At 35.4% G+C, this 23,990-nt stretch overlaps 1 protein-coding gene and 1 pseudogene across 4 annotated transcripts in view; one reads left to right on the top strand and one right to left on the bottom strand.

Moving 5' to 3' along the window:
• Positions 1 to 23,990, bottom strand: part of HACE1 (HECT domain and ankyrin repeat containing E3 ubiquitin protein ligase 1) — a 92,950-nt gene that overhangs the window by 19,008 nt on the left and 49,952 nt on the right. For all 4 annotated transcript variants that reach the window (XM_036767917.1, XM_036767918.1, XM_036767916.1 and 1 more), the window contains 8 exons: positions 18,832 to 19,169; positions 17,191 to 17,259; positions 16,915 to 17,002; positions 13,126 to 13,237; positions 12,929 to 13,026; positions 12,635 to 12,722; positions 8,858 to 9,007; positions 5,984 to 6,180 (listed from right to left, as the gene is read on the bottom strand). In XM_036767917.1, the coding sequence (XP_036623812.1) occupies positions 5,984 to 6,180; positions 8,858 to 9,007; positions 12,635 to 12,722; positions 12,929 to 13,026; positions 13,126 to 13,237; positions 16,915 to 17,002; positions 17,191 to 17,259; positions 18,832 to 19,169 (1,140 nt within the window). The remainder of the gene's footprint in view (positions 1 to 5,983; positions 6,181 to 8,857; positions 9,008 to 12,634; positions 12,723 to 12,928; positions 13,027 to 13,125; positions 13,238 to 16,914; positions 17,003 to 17,190; positions 17,260 to 18,831; positions 19,170 to 23,990) is intronic.
• On the top strand, positions 920 to 1,642 carry LOC118856417 (annotated as a pseudogene).

Genomic DNA, 23,990 nt, shown 5'->3' with positions numbered 1-23,990 from the left:
AGAAAGAGCCTAGACACCCTACTTCAAGAAATCTTAAAACAAAACTGCCCAAATCATTTAGAATCAGAGGACAAGGTAGAAATACAGGAAGAATCCACCAGTCACTTCCTAAAAGAAACCCCAAAATGAAAACTCCCAGGAATGTCATAGCCAAATTTCAGAGCGTCCAGGTCAAAGAAAAAAATACTGTAAACAGTAAGAGGTATTACATGATATGTCAGAATATACTTAAGTTAAAAAGTTTTACTCTAAAATAATGACAACTGAAACTTCACACCTCTGAAAAGAGCTAGGACATTCATACCCCCCTAAGTTTCTTTGATGATATTAAAATCATTATGTAAATACACCTATATTTATATATTTATAAATCTAGATATCTATAAATGTTCTTAAAATGAATCTATGAACTCTTTCAGAAAAATAGATAAATAAAAAGATCTGAATCTGAGTTGATAAGTAAAAATAATAGTTCACATGCTAATTCAACCCTATAAGGTTTAAAGCAAATAATTTATCACCATTTTATAGGTGAGGGAAACTGAGATAATACTCAGAGGTTAAGTGCTTTTGCCTATAGAAAAGTCATCCAGCTAATAAATGGCAAAACCAGAATTCAAACCCAATCCTTGTAAATCTAAGCCCAGTACTTTTTTCACCATACCAAGCTTCTTCTCCAAATAAGGGTAAACTGCATTATAAAAGTAGTCATTATCATAAAATTACCTTTTTCTTCATTTAGATCTGTTTTAAGAAATATGACTATTTACTTTAGTAAAACTTTTCCAAAATGTTGTTAATGTTAATGCTGTGATTTGGTCTGAATGACTCTAAATACTAAGTGGGTTCTCAAATTTTAGGCAAACCCCATTTAAGATTCAAAAATCTGGCCCCTCTCCTCCCTTAGCCGTACACCAAGATGTCAACCTCTCTCTTAACTCTTCTGATTAGGTGGCTCCAGGGCCTCACACCTGTCAGAGGTGTCCACTGGGTGCAGGCTACTCCCTGGACACTATGCAGGAAAGCTCCTCCTGAAGAAGAATCTTCCATTCCTGTCTCCTATCAGGATGCTCCCTGGGAATATCTGGAGACAGAAGAATACCTGGCTCAATATGGCCCCCATCCAGTGTGGGCTATCGACAAAACCACAAAGGTGGCATCCTACCACAGCAAACCCGTTAAGATATGCATTTGAGGGAACAAAGTTGCTGGGAACCCTTGCCCTATCTGCCGAGATCAGAAGCTCCATGTCGACTTTAGAAATGTGAAGCTCTTGGACCAGTCTGTCTATGGCTCACAAAGGTGTCTGTATGAAGCAGTATAAAAAGCTGACAGAAGCTATCCTGAAGGCCAGAGACCATGGTTTTCTCAATTACCATATCCCACTGGTACAACCACGGGATACTTTTTCCAGCAACTCTCATGGAGCTGTGGGCTGTACCCCAATGGCTCCTGCCCTAGCTGCAGGTACCTCCTAGTATCCATGATACAACTGGCAGCTCCTGAGAGAGAGCTGGTCCATCTTCAACATCTATATCTAAGTCACCTTAAGGAAGACAGTGGAGCCCCAGAGATGATGCCCATAGTTCCATCTCAAACTAATATTCTCACTGAGGGAGAAGAATCTACAAGTGTTCACTAGAAAGGAAGAGATGGATGTACTCTGTGGTGCTCCAGAGCTTAAAGATGGATGTTAGAAAGTCCTGATGCCTAAGTTGAACTGATTCTTATCTCTACCCTTTTTAGAAATGGGTAGGATAATGGCAAGCTCTGACCTAGAGGAAAAGAGAAAACAGGGAGAAGGTAAAATGAAGCATGTCTGAATAAGTGTTTTTGGTCAATTTCCTTTTAAGCTGCATATTTTTAAGTTGCAGAGGAAGGGGGTGCCTAACTTGTCAAGTCAACCCTTTATAATAAAAATTCTTCTATTTTAAAAAAAAAGATTCAAAAATCTGGTTACTTTCTACATATGAATTGTATGAAACTAATGATGACTGATGAGATTTAAAACAAAAAGATGTTTCCTTCTAAAGGATATATGTACCATTCCATCCCTATTCTTTGCATAGGTAGGGCAGTATAGATAAGGAATGTTATTTATACTGTCCTGTGTTATTTGTTTATGCTGAAGGGCTTTTTTTTCTTCTTTTAAAAAAGAGATGAGTCATTGGTTAGGTAAGAGAGGAGAGGGATGTAATCAGGACTGAAGGTCAGTTAGTGAGCATTTATTAAATGCCTACTATTTGCGAGGCACTGTGCTAAGCTCTGAGTAAACAAAGAAAGGCATAAAAACAGCCCCTGCTATCAAGAAGCTCACAGTCTAATGGGGGAGAGACACAAAACAAACACATATCCATATAAACAAGCTAGTACAAGATAAACAGGAAATAATTAGCAGAGGGAAGGCCCTATAATTAAAAGGGATTAGGTCAGCTTCCTACAAAAAGTGGGATTTTTAGCCAGAACTTGAAAAGAGCCAAAGGAAGTCAGGAGGCAAAGATGAAGAGGGAGACTGTTTCGAACACTGGGGGCAAGCAGAAAAAATGCCCAGAGCCAAGGAGGAGTGTCTTGTTCACGGAATAGCAAAGAGGCTGGTGGCAATGGATCAAAAAGAACATGGGCAGGGCAGCTAGGTGGAGCATGGGCCCTGGAGTCAGGAGGACCTGAGTTCAAATCCGGCCTCAGATACTTGACACACTAGCTGTGTGACCTTGGGCAAGTCACTTGACCCCAATTGCCCTGCCTTCCCCCCTCAAAAAAAAAAAAAAAAGAAAGAACATGGAAGGCCATAATTCTAATAAGGCTGCGGGGGTGAGAAGGAATGGGGTAGGGAGTTTGAGTATTAAAGGACACTGAACGCCAAAAAGACTTTTTTTTAATATCATCCTGAACATGACAGGAAGCCAATGTTTAATAGGATGCCACAGTCAGACCTGTGCTTTAGGAAAATCACTTTGGTGGCTTAATGGAGGACAGACTGGAGTGAGAAGAGAGACTTGTGGCAGATGATAAAAGTATTGTAAAAATGGTATCAAATTTTTAAAAATATTATTCCCTTTGTAGGTAACCTAAGAATGTCTAAGAAGTCAGTGCCTACTAACTTTGAAAATACTTTTAAAAGACAATTCTTTTTTCCAAAAATTATATAGTTCAGGATTTAACTATGCACTATTCAACTATAACCAATTATAAGGTACAATCTCCACTTTCTTGCAATTAAAGTAGAAATGTCTTATTATATTGCTCTTCTAATGCCCCATTGTAACATGGAGATGACCTTAAAATCTTGAAGGTTTTCAAAGTAGAACAGAAGTTCTGTCAAGTTAAACCAAGCTAGAAAGGCATATCATCATCATCATCCAACATTTATATGATGCTTTTGGTTTTGCAAAGTACTCCACATTTACTATCTCACTTGATCCTTCAAGTCTGTCCCCATGAAGAACAGACTAGCTAAGTATAGAGATGTTCATTCCCAACAAGCAAGTCACTTGGTGGACTGGCCATGACAACCCACATAACAAACAAAATGAGATACTAGCCCTCTGTCCCATGTGGCGCCTTCTATTTCTGCCGTAATGGAGGCTCAGTGGAGAAAAGGGGGCACAGTTTTTAAATTATCTATAAACATTAATTTAGCTGTCATTTCTTGAAATATAAGATTCTTGCCAAATGAACACACTACTAGAATAAATGTAACTTATCGATCTTAACAATTTTGCTATAAATGAAACCATAAAACAAAAGGAAGTTTCAGCTAAATGGAAGGGTGGCTCATAGGCTCTCCTTGTAGAGGTAAATAAAGAAGATGGCAATAATGGATTTTATCATGCGTCCAAACGTATCAAGCAACATCAGTTTATGGGATACTCTTGGCCATCTTATGTTGTAAACTCTCAAGATAAACATTTACAAAAATAGACCACCATGAAAACTACAGCTTACCCCTCTACATTTGCTGCAGAGTTTGAGCTAGAGAAATGCCATAAAGAATCAGTAAGACCCTCCAAATTAAATCAACATAAGCCTCAGGAAGCACTGGGTTATCCTTCACTACAAATCTTCAAGCAAAGACTGACCACCACATTTGTTGTAGAGGATATGATTTCTCTAGATGGCCTCTGAGTTTCCTACTAACTCTGAGAACCTATGACTACCTTTCATTTCTAAATCTATGAGCCCATACCCATTCAACTTATATAGAGACCTTATTTACACAAAGAGCCATCCAAGATGGCCAGTGGACAAATGAACTCTCTTTTCCTTTCTAGTGCCACCTGATGAGAACTCTACTCAAGCTGGGAGTGCAGGATGTCTTCAGTAGCTCCTTTCTGCTTAATTTATAAAGTTCAAATTCTTTCATTTGCCATTCAAGGCACTCCAAAATCTGACCACCCTACTTTTCCAGACTTCTCTCACATTACCTCCATTCTATACTCAAGACAAAATTACCTACTCACTGACCCCACAAGTATCCCACATCCCCATGAGCATCCCCACAGCACTGTGCTGGTCTCAGAATACAGACAACCTTGGTTTAAATTCCACTGCAAGTGCTTACTAGGCGCATGACCATGAACAAGTTCCTTAACCTAAGTCTCACTTCCCTCACCTGTAACAAGAGGATAACAAGACTTGTAGCATCTAACACACAGGACTGTTGCGGGGCTCAAATAAGAATGTGTACAAAGTGTTTTGCAAACCATAAAGCATAACACAAATGTCAAGTGATAATTTTTTTTACTGGACTTGTAATTTCATTGGTTTAAGGAACTACCAATGAGGAAATCCCAGCTTCCACTGGATTAAGTTTGTCATCAAAACTCTATCTCCCTGAAGCCTCCCACAGAGTTCTACATACAACAGGTACTGAATAAATATCTGCTGAATGAGTAAAGGTTTATTCCTTTCACTGTACCTTGAGATAATAATCACTCCCTACAGAGACCCCATTCTGCTCTTTAGCTGTCTAGTGGCAGAAGGTCTTGTGCAGGAAGAACAAGTAGTCAAAGATCAGGTGAAGCAGATCTCTAAACTCCAAAAGCCAAGCCACGAGGACAGATTCTGATTTTCTTGCAATGCAGAGATCCTCAGCATTTCAGCCTAGGGCAGTTCTTAACAACCTATAGTCTAGCAAAAGAGAAGGGTCTTTAAAATAAGGGGATTATAAGTGACTGCTAAAAGTTTTCTTCCACTTCTAACACTCTACAAATGTATGAATTCTTTTTTTCTTAATTTCTTTATATACACTTTCTTTCCATAAACCAGGACTGCCTCTAGAAAATCTGGGACATATCACCACATTAAGTATAGGTGAAATAGACTTTTTGTGGGCCTAACTAAAAATCTAACCACCGTTTATAACAATGATTCTATGGGAAAACATAGACTGAGCTCTAAAAAAAACTAGCTTACTAACTTCTAGAACACAAAATTGTTCCTAATTTGGGGGTGGTAGATTTCAAAGGTGATGGGAAAATGGTGATATGTCTTACACATCTATTTTATACTGAAATATGCACTGTCCTGTAATTTATTCAATGAAATGTCTAGTTTTATCCATTTTTATGCTAAAATATCTAATTTTAACTCTGTGTGCATGTGTGTATTTTTTAAAAGCCACACAATGCTCTTTTGTTAAGGCAAATTTGATCTTTAAGTTGTTCGTTCTTGTCTCACTTTTCACAGCAAAGATAATTAATGATTTAGGGAAACACTAGTAATATACATTAAAAAGGTATGGCCAAAATTATGTTCTTGGCTACTTTACCTTCCAGAAAAGAAAAACGAAGGGGTCCCTTCTAAATATGATTGTACAATTTATGAAAGCACAATACAGAAACCTTCTGTAAGAATTCGGGGCCCAGAAAATGGATTCCATACAAATACTGAACAAAACTATTAAAGTGAGTAAAATTTTCTTAACAAGTGGTAACAAAATTATCAAGCTAATAATGACCAAGGTGAAAATTAGAATACTCACTCTGTTGTCTTGTGTCACAAGAATGCTTGCACCCCCAGGTTTCAAAGGCACTTCTTCCATTGCTCCAAATACATCTGTCTCAACAGAAAAGGTTAATTCTAGACCCAGATCACTAATATCATTATCCAGTATCCACTGCAAATTTTTTGCATATTCTGGATCAATAGATGCCACATCCTGGTAATTTACAGGAATACCTGAAAAACACACACATATGCAATTGTTAGATGCTAAAATCCTTCTGCCTTTCTGTCTGTTTTATGGTAGAACATTGCCCTCTACTGATCTATGGCAAAACTGCAAAATAAAACTAAATTCACAAGATAATTTAATATTACTCTTGTAATTGGAGAAGAACCCAACAAATTATTATGTTTAAGTGCAATTGCTTTCCTGATTCTTTACCACAAAAAGGATACATGAAGAATTCGAAAGCAAAGGGATCTTTGATTTCATTAGTATAGAGTACTCACAAGTGAGAAAACTCCCACTATTAATGCAAGTAGACACCTCTACAACTTAAAGTCTTAGAAAATTTCCTAGCACACTGAAAGGTGACTTACCCTGGTCACATAGTAGATATGTATCAGAGGTGGGGCTTGACCCCCACGTCTTCCTGGCTTTGAGGCCAGCTCTCTATGCTGCCTCTCATACTATCATAAAGAGCTCTGTTAAAGCTTTGTTAAAAAGTTGAACTGTTTTGTTTACATTCCTACATGGAAAGATGATGTGTATAATTCATGAGACCTCACTATTAGGGTAGCTGAAGGGAATATACATATATACATATACGTATATACACATATACATGTACATACATACATATATACACACACAGACAGACAGACACACACACGTATAGACAGAGGGCACAGTGTGAGTTAAATATGAAGGGATAATACCGGAAAAAAAAAATCAAATTAAGGGATGAGTAAGGAATATACTGAGAGAAGAGAAAGGGAGAGATAGAATGGGGTAAATTATCTCACATAAAAGTGGCAAGAAAAAGCAGTTCTGTTGGGAAGAGGGGGCAGGTGAGGGGGAATGAGTGAATCTTGCTCTCACTGGATTTGTCCTGAGGAGGGAATAACATACACACTCAATTGGGTATCTTACCCCACAGGAAAGAAGGAGGAAGGAGATAAAAAAGAGAGGACGATAGAAGGGAAGGCAGATGGGGGAGGAGGTAATCAAAAACAAACATTTCTGAAAAGGGACAGGGTCAAGGGAGAAAATTGGATAAAAGGGGATAGGACAGAAAGGAGCAAAATATAGTTTGTCTTTTATAACATGAGTATTGTGGAAGGGTTTTACATAATGATACGCATGCAGCCTATGTTGAATTGCTTGACTTCTTAGGGAGGGTGGGTGGGGAGGGAAGAGGGGAGAGAATTTGGAACTCAAAAGTTTTAAAAACAGATGTTCAAAAAAAAGTTTTTGCATGCAACTAGGAAATAAGATATACAGGCAATGGGGCATAGAAATCTACTGTGCCCTACAAGAAAGGAAGGGAAAAAGGGATGGGGGGAGTGGGGTGACAGAAGGGACAGCTGACTGGGGAACAGGGCAACCAGAATATATGCCATCTTGGAGTTGGCAGGGGGTAGAAATGTGGAGAAAATTTGTAATTCAACCTCTTGTGAAAATCAATGCGGAAAACTAAAAATATTAAATAAATAGAAAACCACATTTTCACATTAAAAAAAAAAAAAAGCTTTGTTAAAGACCCATGTAAGATCTTTAAGTGACCATTCTATTGGCTGTATTCACATTACATAATATCTTCTTAATATACATATTTAATGTAAAAAACTTCTGGCAATTAAAATCGTATTTGTGTTCTTTCAATCAAAAGACTAGGTTTGATTTGGTTTGGTTTGGTTTTTTTTCCCCCAAAAAATTTGGTTAGACTCAAATTATCATGTTGTATTTTAAAGTGAGGGAAGGGAAATGATGGATAAGGCTGGAGAAGTAGGCTTGGGCCTACCTAAAACACTCAAAAACCTTCAGTAGTTCCCCACTTCTGAATAAAGGATAAATTCCTGATGTTTACACTCAAGTCTTCCATAATGTAGTTTCCTCCTGTGTTGCCTATCTCACAATAATCCTTGGCATGTATTCTGTGTTCTAAAATAGCCACACTGGGCTGTTTTCTTTCCTGTCCTCATCTTGCTCTTTCTCATGCTCATGCTATCTTCCCTATACCCTGCTATCCTCAAGGCAGAATTTTTTCCTTTAAGGTCTAACTCAGATTTCATCACCTTTACATAGCTCTTAAGCTCCTTTACAACCACCTGCCTCATCCCACTCAAATAAAAATAATCTCTCCCTCCTCAAATTTCTCATACCATACTATCCATGCCTTGTCTGTACCCTTATGTCAGTATCCCTTGTATCAGTTAATGAGTTTAAGCTCCTTGAGCAAAGGGCTTATTTCATATTTTTATTTGTATTGACATGGCCCAGTATAGTATAGTGCCCATGCAGTAGATGCTTAGTGTTTGTTAAATGGTACATGAAGTTTAAAATTCTGAAATGTTATGACTTTAAATTTAATTAAGATTCTCAACTGGAATAATAAGCCCTCCAACATGACTTGCATCTTACTCTTCAATAACTTCAAATAAATATCTTTAGAGATCCATCCTGTTATGCTGCTCTATCACCATCCCATTACCTGACAACTCTGCATACATACTGGTGGGATTTATGACCATGGTTAGGATAAAATTTAAAAGGAATAAGCAAAGACAAGCATTAAGTGAAGCTACTGAATCTGTTTCACGTCCAAATCAACACAAAAACAAATTTCCCAAAAGCTGAGGAAAAATGTTATCTAAATAAGGCATTAGTGAATTGATAGTAGAATCATACCAAGAATGTGCTTGTAGAATGATCTCGTAAAGTAAATGTTGACCAGCTGCCTGTGGTTCAAAGCTAAACCCAAGATCTGTCCAGCAAACCGGAAATAGTTCAAGTGATCAGGATTGACGTATGAGTTGCTATTAGGCTGAAAAGTTGTTCCTTTTGAAATTAAAAAAAGAAGAAGTTTTATTCTCCATTTGGAGGGAGAGATTAATAGTGAATCCACATTTTAATGAAAGGTAGGATATAATGTGAAAACATGACACTTTTAATTATCAAAAAGACTAGATATTTATTCATTTAATTTAAATTATTCCAGTTCCCTGGGCAGCAACATGAATATAGAATAAAACATTGGGATCAAATTTACAAAATACAAACAGCATACTCAAATAACAAACATGAAAAAATGTTTAAAGGGATAGATCCCTGTCCCAGAGTAGTTTACCTTCTATACCATTATTTCATTGTTGATATAATAATCCATAGAGTACTATAACACAAATAGACTATGCTTTGACCAAAGTTGAGTTAATAAATACTCATGTTGTGTATAAGCTTCAAAAGTAATAATGTCTGTAGAATGTGTAAATTATTCGATGGAAGGGGATAGGAAAAAATCATTAATTCACCTCCATTTATCAAGGGTAGTATTTGTGCAAGAAATAAATTTTCACTGAAATTTGACTGAAGAAAAGAAAATGTCTGTGAGAGGAGTAAGAACCCATTCCATACACTGTGAGGAATGTAACAGGATGTAATTTAGATAAATGGAAAAGTATGTAAATGTTTCCAAGTAGAGTAAATGGGCAAGGAATAAGGAGATATAAAAATATGGAATACAAATAAATACTACCTTCCAAGTACCAAAACTATCTTGAAACAACAAAAAACAATCCCCAAACTTTGTGCCACATGGTACCTGTCAAAAAAAAAAATCACCAAGTCTACCCACCATAAAAATCCCTTAACACAAAATCCCTAACGCAATCCACTTTGAACGGATTAAACACCAATTGAATGGTACTGTGCTAGGTGCTAGAACTGCAAAGACAAAATTAAAAGAAGACCCTGGTCTCAAAGAGCTTACATTCTACTAAAGAGAAGCATCTTGTAATAAGACAAGTATGTAAAAGGGAAGGAAGCACTAACAATGAGGGGCAGTCAGGAAAGGCATAGGAGATGGCACAAGTGAAACATTGAAGGAAATTAAAGATTCTGAAAGGTACAGGTGAGGCGGAAGAGTATTCCATTCCAGGAACAAATACTGTGCCAGATTCTGGGAACAGCAAGTGAGCCAATTTGCAGAGAACTTGGAACCTGCCAAAACAAAGTACTATAAGCTGGGAAACGTTAGCCAGAGATAGATATGATGAGCTTTAAATTCTCAACTAAGTTTGTGTTTTATACTAACAGCAATAGGGAGCCAATGTAGATTTTTGATCAGGGAAGAAACATGGTCAGATGGGCTTGAGGAAGATTTTGTGGGTAAATGTGCAGATTAACAGCAGAAAGAACAATGGATTTGGCATTATAGGAAATGGGTTCAAATGACAGCTCTGCCACTTATTCTCTATGTAATCTTGGGCAAGTCATCTCACCTCTCTGGGCTTCCATTTCCCTATCTGTATGTAAAATGAGGGGTTTAGAACAGATGATATCAAAGGTCACTTCCATCCTCCATCTGTAAACCTATAAACTTAAGAGGATGGACTGAAAAGGAGAGAGACTTAAAAGGTGGAAGTTAAAACAAGCATCACAGTGTTGCTAACAAACAATAACAGCAAACTGATTATGAGAACCCAGTACAATATAAAACCTAATGCCAAAGCCCCTCAACTTAAAAATGAAGATTTTTAAAAAATTTTCCCTTCTATTTCCCTTTCTCACTGTGCTTAAAAAATCAGAAGAGGCAAAACAGGTATCAGGAAGAGATAAAGTTTGGAAAAGTGCTCAAATTTTGAGGAATTTTCATATTCAGCTTTAAACCACAGTAGAATCTGACAGTAATTATTTTGTACACCTACAATTTTTAATTTCTCTAGAGTGGCAATGAATGAAAACACTATGTTGAGTATACTGCAATAAGGTGGAACGTAAGGGCTGGTATTTTCAAGTAAACTTTGCAATCCAGCTCCTGACTGTACCACTCAACTGAAATTGCTCTGTCCAAAATTACCATGACCTTTTCTCAATCCTCAATACTTTTTGCCTCCCTGCAGCCTTTGACACCATCAACCACTCTCTTCTAGATGCTGTCTTCTCTCTAGGTTTCTGTAACACTGCTCTATCCTGGTTTTCCTCCTACATGTCAGACAGGTCCTTCTCAGATTCCTTTGGTAGGCCTGGGCCTTCTTTTTCTACTCCCTACATTCCATTTCACCTGGTGATCTCATCAGCTTCCATGGATTCAATTTTCATCTCTCTGGTGAGGATTCTCAAGCCTCTGATGAGCTACCATCTAGAGCAGAGCATCTTGATTGGATTTTAGGCATTTTAAACTCAACATTGTCTAAAGCTGAATTCATTATCTTTTCCCCAAAACCTCCCTTCTTCCAAATGTTCTTAACACTCTCCAGAGTGCCACCATGCTCCCAGTCATCCAGGCTTACAACCTAGGTGTCAAACTCAACATCACAACTCTCACCTGAACTACTGCAGTAGTCTTTTGGTTTACCTCCTTGCCTCAAGTCTCTACCTACTCCAACCCATCCTACACTCAGCTATCAAAACGATCTTCCCAAAGTATAGTTCTGACTACGTCACTTCCCCCCCTCCCTTAATCTGCCATTTGATCAATTCCAGTGGCTCCCCATTACCTCCAGAATCAAATATAAAAAAGTATTTGGCTTTTAAAGTCTTCATAACCTGGGTCTACCTTTCCAGTCTTCCCACATTTTACTCTCGCCCATACATTCTGTAATCCATTGACACTGGCCTTCTTGACATGTTCCTTGCACAAAATATTCCACTGCCCAATTTCCAGGCTGGGTGCCCCACACACCTGGAACTCTCTTTTTTCTCATCTCCATCTCTTAACTTCCTTCAAATCCCAGCTAAAATTTAACCTTTAACCTTAATTTTTTCCTTCTCAGACTACCCATAATTTATCCTGTACATATCTTGTTTGTCTACAGTTGTTTGAATGTTGCATTCTCCATTAAACTATAAGCTCTTTGACAGCAAGGACTGCTTTTGGCCCCTCTTTGTATTACCAGCACTTTACACATAGTAGGTACTTAATAAAGGCTAGCTGATTTATTGATTGAAAATAATTTAACTTCAAGGGGTTATGGTAATTCTGATCTTGACTAGGTAGACTAGGTAGTACACAAGAGACTAGGTAATTCTGATCTTGAAACAACTGCAGTGAATTAAGATCAAAGAGTAACATCTTGTAAAATCCGATGATGAAAAAAGTTGTCTTTTTTTGGTTTAAAAAAAACAAGTGCTATTATGACCACAAACATCGAAAAGGTGGAGAAATATCTTCATTTTGTAAATACATGTACAACTGCTGTAGTCCTGAATACAAAACATGATTAACAAAAATAACACTAGATTTTGGGTCAAAAGATTTGAATTCTAGCCTTTGATCTGCACTTTCTTTGGCGAAGTCATTACAAGCCTTAGTTTCCTTTTCTATGAAACAATGAAAATAATATGGGACCTGACAATTTTAGCAAATGAGATCATGTAAATAAATACTATACTTTGAATAATTTAATATATTATACAAATGTAAGACATTAATAACTATCAAGATAAAAGAAATTATGCACTTACCATCAGCTGATTGAGTGAACAGAGCATAATCTGGGTTAATTATCTCATTAGATAAAATATCAAACCACTCACGTACAACCCCTTGACCCTGGGTATAAGAAAATAAAAATAACTAGTAATGGGAAAAGATAATACATATGTACATAAATTTTAAAATATTATAATATTTTAAAATATGAGGAAAACAAAATTTTAATTAAATTTCATCTATTTCCATTTACTGTCAAGTTCTATTTAAGTATATTTCAGTCTTTTTCACATAGTGATATACATTTCATTTATTTTTATACTCACCATGCCTTCTTCTCCATGGAAACGCACAGCAATCCCCTGTTTTAGCTTTGCACAATTTGCTTTAGACACAACTTCACAGCTACTCCTAAAAATAGAATCTACATATGTAGCACTGATTAGTTTTATACCTTAAAAATCATTATCAAAAAAGTTTTGTCAATTTCATATGCACTAGCTTCTTTGTCAAATAAATATACCTCTATGAACCAGCAGGATATCATTTTCATTCACTGGCCTGTGTACCATGTCTGAATCTGATTGCCCTGAATGCAAATGTTCGTAGAACCACTCACAACGATCTTTAAAAGGCTACCAAAAAAAGAGATGTGTTAAACATTACAATTATATAATTATCATCTTTGCTTTAAGCATTATGCAAAATAGTCTGATTATAAAGTACCATTCTGAGACTCTTATGAGTAATTAGTTGATAATGTTCAAACATTTCAGCAACTGCTCACAAAATAAAAGCAAAACTATGCACAACCTACATATTATCTAGAACTTGCTACCATTTTCAACAGGATACCCTTGATAATTCAGAAATTTATGTCCAGCCATTTGATGTCAGACATGTAATTGAACACATCTATAACAAATTAGTGTCTTTTCAAGCTCAACAAGGCTTTCAAAAATTAATTCTCATGCATAGGAAACATCACGGTATGTGTTTCATTTCATTTTTAATTAAAATAGTCCCATATGTAGACTTTATTTTGCCCTTTGGAATGAGAGATGGCCTTTTGATTTGGCAATTAATAAGTATTTGGTACCCTTTCCTCTCCCCAAAAACCCTGAAGCTAATAAAAGTCTGAAGACAGATGCAGATATTCTGATTAGCTACTAAGTAAACAAAATGGCAATGATGAGTAACTCTGTAATCCATTAGAAAATATTTACTGAGCACTTATATTTGGCCAGTATTGTGGGAGTGAAGCAGCAGCACAGAGCAAAATCTCTGCACACAGGCAATCTATAATCCAGTTGAAGACAAGCTTAATACATGAAATAATTATGGAACAACACAAGGGAATAGATATTTAGGTATTTAAAGTATGTGATGTAGACTACAGATTAGACAGGAGTTTGGAGCTAGGAAAGTAAGTGGAGGCCAAAGCAGTGGAGAAAGACATCATAAAAGATATATGACTTCCGAAGACTCATGGATTCTTAGGGCTACAAGTAGATCTAGAAATCAGCTGGTCTAATTCACTTCTCGGCTAAGAAAACTGAGGCACAAGATCATAAAGATAGTGACAGAGATGAAACCCAAACCCAAGTTTCTCATCTCCTAGCCTAGTAATCTTTCAACTGCTCCTTGCTATCTAGCAGATACTGAAGCAAAGTCAGGGTTTGTCTGAACGAAGAAAAAGAGAGCATTCCAGTCTGAAAGAGTAACATGAAGGACACAAAGGTTTCTTGCTCACAGTGGGCACTGTGAATTAGCATGATAAAAGCAGAGGAAGAGGATGCTGATTTGACATTTGAGTGAATGCTGGAAGATAAATGGAAGTAAGTCTGGACAAGCAGAAAGAGGGAATGTCTATGTTTGGTACACAAAGCAAAGGACTTTAGCTTTGCTATATTAAGACAAGAAGCAATTTTGTTTTGGTTTGGTTTTTATCATGGAGGTGACATAATTCTGGCAAGCAGTATACCACTTTTGGATTTTTTCATCATGCTCCTGTGGTGGGTAACTTTCTGCCCCCATTGCATTCTCCCTTAACTTCCCTCCTCCCTTTTCAACCTCCTTTTGGGTTCCTCCAATACACTATAAGCTCTTTAAGACAAAGACTGTCATTGTTTTCATTTCTATTTATATCTCCAGCACTTATCATAGTGAGGGGCACATAGTAGGTGCTTAATAAATGTTTACTAAGAAAAATACATAAGATGGGCTGGAAGGGAGAAATAAAAGATCCTCCACCTCCCACTCCCTCTCAAAAAAAAATCTCAACAAGAAGGAAATTACAGTAACAAACATGAAGTAATACGGGAACTTGACTAGGCAGTGACAATGAAGATGAGAGAATGAATCTTTAACATTTTGAAGGAAGAATCAATAGGACTTGATGACAAATTCATCCCAGGAAGTGAAGAGGTAAGTAAAGTCAAAGAAAATAATACATAGACCTGAAAGAATGGATAATAGTATCTTTAACAGAAATAAGAAAATCTGAGAAGAGAAAGAAAGAGAAAAGAAAAAGAGAAAAAGAAATTAGTGAGGTCTCAAATATATTAAGTTTTAGAAGAAAAAGTCAAGAAGAGCTGTTGGATCATACTGGTCTCTATCAAAAATGATCCTGTTTCAAAATCTTACTCATTTTACAAGATTCAAATTGCATATCACCTCCTCCAAGCCAGTCTACTCTGACTAATCCAGCCAGAAATGTTTCCTCCTCCAAATTCTTATTTCTCTGCATCACTCATTTGATACTTGCATCAACTGCTTTCCATTACAATGGGGTTTTTTAAAGGTCTAGAGTAGAACTTAAATTAGTTGAAAAATGTTTTGATTTTTTTAAGATATAGAATATGAAGTAAACAGCCAGGCAAACAATGTACACAATAAATACAAAGTAAATAGGGATAAAACTGAATGTCAAATAATTATAATGATCAAGCCCTAGCCGCAGAAAAAAGTTGATAAAAGACACCCATCGCAGCAGATGTAGGTGACTTTGGTGTATTGCATATATTGTCAGACACAATCAGAACGCTGGTTGATTTTGCAGAATCTTTTTTCTTCACCTTTAAAAATCTTCATTACAAGGAATGGCTCACTGGATCAGGGGAAGGATACATTCAGGAATTAATGTGATATGAAAATGCTATCAATAAAAATAATTTTTTAAAAGTTCCAACTGCAGTTGTTTCTGAAAATTTATTTTGTGCATAGCTAATTTTTCTATAATAAAGGGTATAATGCTGCCAAATGGTAGTGGGTTGCTCCGATCTACTATATATGGTTCAAATGGCAATTCACTGAATTATGGAATACAACCATGAATGTCCTATTGGTATTCTTTAAAATCAAAATATAACATTCCTACAACTAACCATAAAATAACAGAGTTTCTACTTAAAGGCTTTTAAAAGAAATAATGCCTAAATACAAAGCAATACAGTTCCCACTAATCATTAACTTATCCACCACCATCTAATCTAATTGAGCCTTACTTTTAGATATTGATTATAAAGTTTCATTCTAACTCAGCCTGAGAGCTCAGCTTGGAGTCAAAAGTCCTTCCATGTAATTTGTATTTAACCTTAAAGGTTTCTAACTAATATCGAAAAGCCTATGAGCTGCTCCCACAAAGTACCAGTGGCTTTTCTGTGTTAGCCATCCACATGGGTAAGTCTTCATTTACCTATATACTAATCTGAATAAACTATCAGATTGTAAGGTCCTTGAGGACCATATGTTACATGAATCTTTGTATCCCAGGAGCCTTGCACACTGCATTACACACAGGTGATTAGTAGATGTTTATTGGATGTCTCCAATTAGATTTTAAGCTTTTAATGGAGGTTAGGAGCCAAACTGTATATTTCCCTTTTTTCCCCAAAACATGAATCCTGCAAAAATAATAGATACTCAATAAATATTTCTTGATGACAATGGAGGAACAAGTAAAAATGTTATTATTCCAATCTGACATTTTAAGGAATTGGAACAAAGAATATAAAACACCAACAGGTATAGTCTTATGCTTTGGTGTTTATTACCCTCTCCCCTACAAACCGTGCCCCACCCCCTCCCATGACAAGCTTCCATATCCTTATTATAGTAAGCAAATGAGAAAAGCTTCTATATTCTACAACACAGATGAGTTCAACATATAATTAGATTACTCTAAGGTAGAAGCAAAAACATAGTTGATAGATGTCACATTAAACAAACTGGCTAAAAATTGTGTTCAAATTTCAAAAAATATAGCTTTGCTTTCATTAGAGAAAAACCCCAAAGTGAAAGAAGGCTCTACCTGTGCTTTTATGATATGCATGAACCTTGACATCAGTTCAGGACACTCGAGGAGGAAGTGAAAATGGTCAAAAATTATTTTGGGGTTTCTGGGGAAAAAATATTTTACTTAGTTAGCAGAAATTAACAGAATATAGTAAGATGCAAATTCATGGCAAAATATACAAAGTCATAAATCAAAACACATCCATCCTGAAGTTTCATACAGAAGATATAATGAAATCTTTTATTTATGCTACCTCAAGTTAAAGTATTAGGAGATTTCTAAAAGCCTTACCGATTAACAAAGCATTTAAGAACTTCATCATGTTTGCATACAAACTCTATGAAACGGGGTGAAGTCATTCTGTAGAAAATGGAAACAAAATTGATTAGGCTCAGGACACACAAGAACTGCAACTTAATGAATATAACATTACAATCAAAACTAGAGTCTTAGTCAATTAACATGTATTTAATAAACATCTACTATGTGCCAGAGAACATACCAGGCACTTGGGATATCCCAATTTGAAAGAAGCTTACATTCAAATAAGGGAGACAAGTACATAAATAAGTACATACCAAATAAAGAAAATAAAAATAATACAAAGTAGGTAAATATGAAGTAGTGTAGGATGATAAGCCCTATGAACTGGGGATAAGGAATCAGGATAGGCTTCATGTAAAAGGTGGTACTTGAGCTTTTTCTTAAAGGAGAGGGATTCTTTGAGGAGGAATCGAGGAGAAAGTGCATTCTAGTTAAGAGAAAAGTCAAGGCAAAGACAAAGAGATAGAAGATAGAGTATTGTGTGTGAGAGGAACAGAAAGGCTAATTTGGTTGGATAGAACACTGCAACAGGGTAAATAACGTCCAGTGAGGCTAGAAAGGTTAAGTTGGGGCCAGATTCTGAAAAGATTTAAAAGATAAAGAGAAGAGTTTATATTAGATTCTAAAAGCAACAGGGAGCCACTGAAGTTGACAGAATAGCAGAGTCCTATCTACAGATACAGACTTAAGGAAAATTACTCTGTCAACAATGTATAGGATAGACTGAAGTGGGGAAAAGACTTGAGAGTCTTTGGAGTTTTTGGTAGACCAATTAGGACACTTGCAATAATCTAGATGGAAAGTGATGACAGCCTAAGCTAAGCTATGAGTGAAGAGAACAGGTCAAAAAACCCTGAGAGATTAGAAGTGTTATGGTATCTTTGGTGTAAATAGGGAAGTTTAGAAACAGTGAAAGAAGTGGGGAAGAAGAGGTTAGGAGGAAGTTTTGAATATTTTGAGCTTGAGGTATCTCCAGGACAGCCAAGCTGAAATGTCTACTAGCCAATTAGTGATGCAGTTCAGGGGAGAGACGAGGGCTGCCTAGATAGATAGATGATCAATAGACAGATAGATATATCTTTGAGTCATTTGTATAGAGTTGCTAATTAAACCACTGTAATTGATAACTATACCAATAAGACCTAGAATGGAGAATTCACCTATTCCATCCAATTTTCTTGAGCTTTAGAAAAATGAGGAAAAAGAGTATTCAAACAATCTTTAAAAGAGAAATACAAATATTGAATTCTTAGAGAATGTTTGTATCAACAAGTTATTTTTTTTCTTTAAAAAATTAAAACATAGTCTCTGCCTAAGTAAAAATGTTTTCCAATACTTAAAATAGTTATGCATAATATCTACCTCATCTTTATGTACATTACAGATATTTAAATTTACTTTTCCTTCCTTCCCTTACAATTCTATTTCTTAAAACTTCATTATGAACATCTAAAGAAGTTTCTTTAAAACTAGAAACCAAAGCATTGTTATTATTATTAAGACTTAGCCAAAAACTTAATAACTGTGATGTCCTATAACTAAAATTATAAAGATTCTAGAATTGTATTATTTAACAGAGATAAGAGTAATAAGCAAAAAGCTTCTTACCCTGGAGGCATCTGACAAGAGCAGCACATATAAAAAGCCTGAATGACAGCACTTAGCCGGTTTGCTGTCATGGAGATAACATCCTGACAATCCGCACTAGCTTCCTGCTTCCCTGCAATATCATCTGGTTTAGATTCCCCTGTGTCAATAGATAGATTTTCTCTGCTCCCAGTTCCTGGACTGGCAAATGAAGGGATGGAAGTAGCATCTTGCTGATCTGGCCCCTTTTGCTTCAATAAAATAGATGTGATGTTGGTCGAGTCCTTTTTGTTTTTCATCAACTCTGTGGCTATTAACACTAGCCATTCATCTAATGAGTGCCAGAGTAACTCCAAAGGCTATGAAAAAATGAAAATTTTAAAATAATTTTTAATTTAAAGAAAAAAAGCTCATCAATTTATCAACAAATAATTTCTTAAATACACAGAATACATTCCCAAATAACTATTATAAAAAGTAAATCATTCCAGTTTACTTTTTTCAAAATAAGGAGATAATTATAGGAAATAACCCTAAGTTTATCAGTTTTAAATAAAATGTAAATATATCTGCAACAAAAGAAAAATTAAATTTTTTAATTTTAAAAAATTAATTTTTATAAATAGAAAAAAATTTAAAAATGAAAAATTAAAATTCAGTAATAATGGAAAAGTTAATCTCATCCATATAGCCACTTCTTAAAAAAGGCATTCAATATAGTGACACAAATGATGAAGCAGAAAGAACATTGGATTCAAAGTTAGAGTACATCAGTTGTTTTACTCAGTTCTAATACTTGCCAGCTATGTGCCCCTAAGCAAGTCATTTCCCCACTCTGAGACTGGGTTCCCTCATCTGTACAATAAGGGGATCTGACTAGATGATGTCTAAAAAGTACTCTACCTCTAAAATCCCGTAAGTCTTATGAAATCTGTTCTTTTAAAGCACATACGGGTTGCTAAAGCAGCCCTAGGGAAGTTGGTACTATATGGAGTATCAACTCACTTAATGTCAACTGACTTCATGCTTTTCAATCATTCCAAAATAAAAATTTACATTTTAAAAGATTCTCAAAAATAGACTCTCTGATAATATGCAATTAGCTTACTGTATTTCCTTATAAAGAACTCTTCAAATTAAGACAATTTGTAAAGGTTAACACATAAAAAAAAATGTAGATTACACAGTGGATTACCAGTTCCAAGAATTACTGCATCCTTAAAACTCATTTGAAAAATGAAAATTACTAAACCATTATAAAAAAGAATTGCTGGAAAATTCATTCCCCAGCCTTACCTCCATACCAAAAAAAGAGGCCATTAATAATGACTTTAACTGATGAGGTAATCTTTCCCTAGCCCAATTTTCCTAGAGCCCTTGGCTCTCTCCTCTAAGCCATTATATTCTACCCCTTGTATTATCTTCCTAGAAGACTATAAGAATTAGAGTTGTCTTTATATTCCTCGTGCCTACTACAGTGCCCTGAACAAGGTAGGAGCTTAATAAACCATTTGTTGAATTGAATTGCTGCCTCAATTCTACACTGTTCCAAATATGGTCAAAAGCCATAAACAGGCAATTCCCAAGGGAAGAAATCCAAACTACCTCAAGCTATATGAAAAAAATGCTCCTAATTACTAAAAATCAGAAAAACATAAATTAAAGCAGCTCTGAGGGTCTAGCAAAGCTGACAAAAATAAAGGAAATAAAAAATTCTGTAAAGATCAGAGAGCAGGAGGAGGAGGCACTGCTGGTACAGCTACAAACTGGTACATCCATTCCAGAAAACATTTTGGAATTGGCCCCAAAAGTTAATAAACTATGTATATACCTTGGTCCAACAATACCACTACTAAAGTCATATCCCCCCAAAAAATTCAAAGAAGAAAAAATCCTATATGTAGAAAAATATTTATAGTAGCTTGCTTTGTGATGGCCCAAAACTGGAAACTGAGGGAGTATTCTTCAGTTGGGGAATACCTGAACAAATTACTGCATAAGAATGCAAAAGAATACTACTATGTTATAAAGCTTAAGGAGAATACTGTGTCACAAGAACAATTTTCAAAGATTTAAATAACTATCATCTATAGTTAATCATGATCCGAAGGACTGATGACAAAGAATATCACCCATTTGACAGGTGATGAGCTAAATATGGAGAATGAGACACAAATTTTTGGCATAGTCAATATAGAAATTTCTTTTTCTTGCTGTTGCATATTTGTTACAAGGATTGTGTTTTTCTTTTTGTTATTTTTATAGTGCAGGGAGGAATATGACAGAGAAAATAAATGCTTGTAAATTGAAAAATATTTTAATTTTTAAAATAGAAAATATCACTATTTTAATATGACAGAATAAAAAAAATTACATATGGAAACTACATAGTTATAGAATAACACAATTAGGCACTGAGGGGTCACCTAGGACTATCTTCAAGCAGTGTCACAGACTCAGGATCCCAGATAGAGAAAAACCTATTTTTTTTTTAACCTCCATAGAAAAAGACCAAATAACCACTCTCAGTTAGTCTAGAAGGAATCTCACAGAATCTTAAGATTTAGAATGAAAAAGACCTTAGAAATTATCTAATTCAACCTCCTCATTTTACAGATAAGGAAACTACAAACCTGTCAAGCTATGACTTGAGCACAATTCCCCCTTCTTTATATCCCTAGTATGTTTTCATACAGTATCTCAAATAAAATACTGATAATAATTAGCTCGATTAGCATATCACAATAGGTGTCCATTTATTCAACAAAACTTATTATGCACCAATTAGAACACAAAGCACTAGTTGAAGGAGCTAAAAATATCAATAACATTCATGTTTTAAATATGCTACATCTATGATAAACAATTTATACACACTAAGGCAAATGTATCTGTAACCAAGTCTTCCACAACTATAATGTGAAGGTGACTCAGAATTCCTGAAGCCTATGCCAGTGCAGTGTGGACCCTAGAAAGCTATAAAGCGTGGACCCGACAACCAACTCATTAACCACCATCTAAAAACTAAGCCTAGCCAGGTTCAAAAAGGCATCATCAGGCTGGCCAGTAGTTGGTGCATTTTTTGATCACAGTAATCATTACGGTTCACCTAGGAAACTGCATAGAAATTGTGAGTGGGGCAGTTAGTAGCCAGACCAATGAAAGAAACTACAGATCTTTAAAGTATAAAAGTAGATAAGTAATTTTTCAAAATTATATGCAAAATACAGGCATAATCTATCTAATGTTATTAATTTGTTCTTCAAAAACATCTGGGCAAAATATTATTACAAGTCATAAACTGTTCCAAAAGAATAATGTTATAAACCAGTAGTTGGCTAAATGATACTATCAGCAGTCTCACAACTTTACTGTGAGATTTGCTTCTAACACATTAACAAGATTGTTGTTGGTGCAAATTGAAGGAGGCCTACACACCAATCTCAAATGACAGTTTTAAGACATAACCTGGCAGTGTATCAAGTGATCTGGCACAACAGTAAAAGCTCGTAACCACTATTATCCAGTGTTATTAACATGATCTTCTGAAGACATACTGTGACCCTAAATATTCTCAGCCAGATAATATCACATACTTTGATTCTGATGATAAACCCATGGTGAGAAAAAAGATTTTTAAAAAACATGCCCATGAACTTTCTTTGTGTTTAAGTAACAATCCCATAAATAGGACACAACCGTATTTTAAAATGTACAAAAAGGATACATCATTGCCTGAAAAGTCTAATCCTCAAACTCTTACTTATATCCTGCTAACTCCTGTCACCTATCACCTTTCCAACGTATCCTAAGATACTAAGCAAACAATGTTTAACAACATTAATTTTAAGAGAACATTTTTTTAAGTCATGGAAGACAAAAAATTGTAGCAGTTAGAAATGTCTCCTAATAAAAATTATCATTTTTCAATTCAATGTCAATGAGAAATCCACCCCACCCAGCAGCTACAGTACCACAATCTCCTAAACTCCTCTCATACATCCAATTCCAACACACATGATAAAGGTCAAATTTGCTGCCCTTTGAAGATTTGTTGAGAGAAGATTAAAAGCATGGAAGGGCAATCAGCCCTTTAAAACGAACTATTTACCTTAACAATTGTTCATATTAAAAATAAACAGAAGTGTAGCCTGAAAGATAGTTATGTCAACAGGAAGGTCTAAAATTTAAGAGAGAACATATTCAGAAGCAAGAATAATTATGCATAGCGCAAAAAATGATAGGTAAACAAAACGACAGTATACATAGTTACAAATGGTATAGAACAAAAAGCACAGAGAAAAAAAAGAGATGCGAAAGATAATTTAAAAGCCCCTAAAAGGGGAGAAAGCTAAAGAGGGGAAAAAAGACTGGCCGGCTTTTCTATCTTTATTGATATCTTAAATAGAAAAACTGAACCTAAAAGACAAATGCCAATACAAAGCCTGCTTAGTAGGTATGCAATCTTTTGATGAAAGTATTAGGAATGTGATAGATGTAGGCTTAATCAAATATCAAAAATATCTTATTAGCAAGGCAAAACTGAAGAATACTAAAACAAGTATAAGAATAAAATCACATAAATAACCCAGTTCTTTCTCAAGGGAGCTAAGAAACAAAAGGTCAATCAATCAATAAGCATTTATTAAGCATCTACTATGTGCCAGGCACTGTGTTTAAGAGATGGATCATATGTGATATCATGGAACAAAATGGAAACTTACTATGCTATATTTATAGCAAATTTCAACAAAAATCTTTGGATTAGGAATTTGGCTTCAACATGACAAGGAAATCGGTTACCACTAAACAAATTATTTCCTTTTCAAAAAAAGAATGTGATAGGAAAACCTGAATTAAGAAATGTTTGACCACCTTCTTCCAGCAGAGGGCACAGTAAAGCCACAGTAAAACCAAAACAAGAACAAGAAAAGAGGTGGAAAAAAAACCTCCTAAAAGCCATTATAATCATCTTAAGTGTGAAAGGACCTAATTTCTACTAACATAAAATGCTAGTATACTAGCTATTTTTAGCAAATATCTAAATGTTCCCAATATAATAATTCTGTGAATAACATGGCATGCTATTTTGTGAATAACAAAATTCTGTGAAACATAGCTTATTTCACTTAACATATTTTCAAACTTTAATATAAAATAATTTAAGAATTAAACCCTTA

Source organism: Trichosurus vulpecula, chromosome 7 (genome assembly GCF_011100635.1).
Source record: "Trichosurus vulpecula isolate mTriVul1 chromosome 7, mTriVul1.pri, whole genome shotgun sequence".
NCBI lineage: Eukaryota > Metazoa > Chordata > Mammalia > Diprotodontia > Phalangeridae > Trichosurus > Trichosurus vulpecula.
Note: the sequence above shows the minus strand (reverse complement) of the source record. Positions and strands in the feature narration are given on the sequence as shown.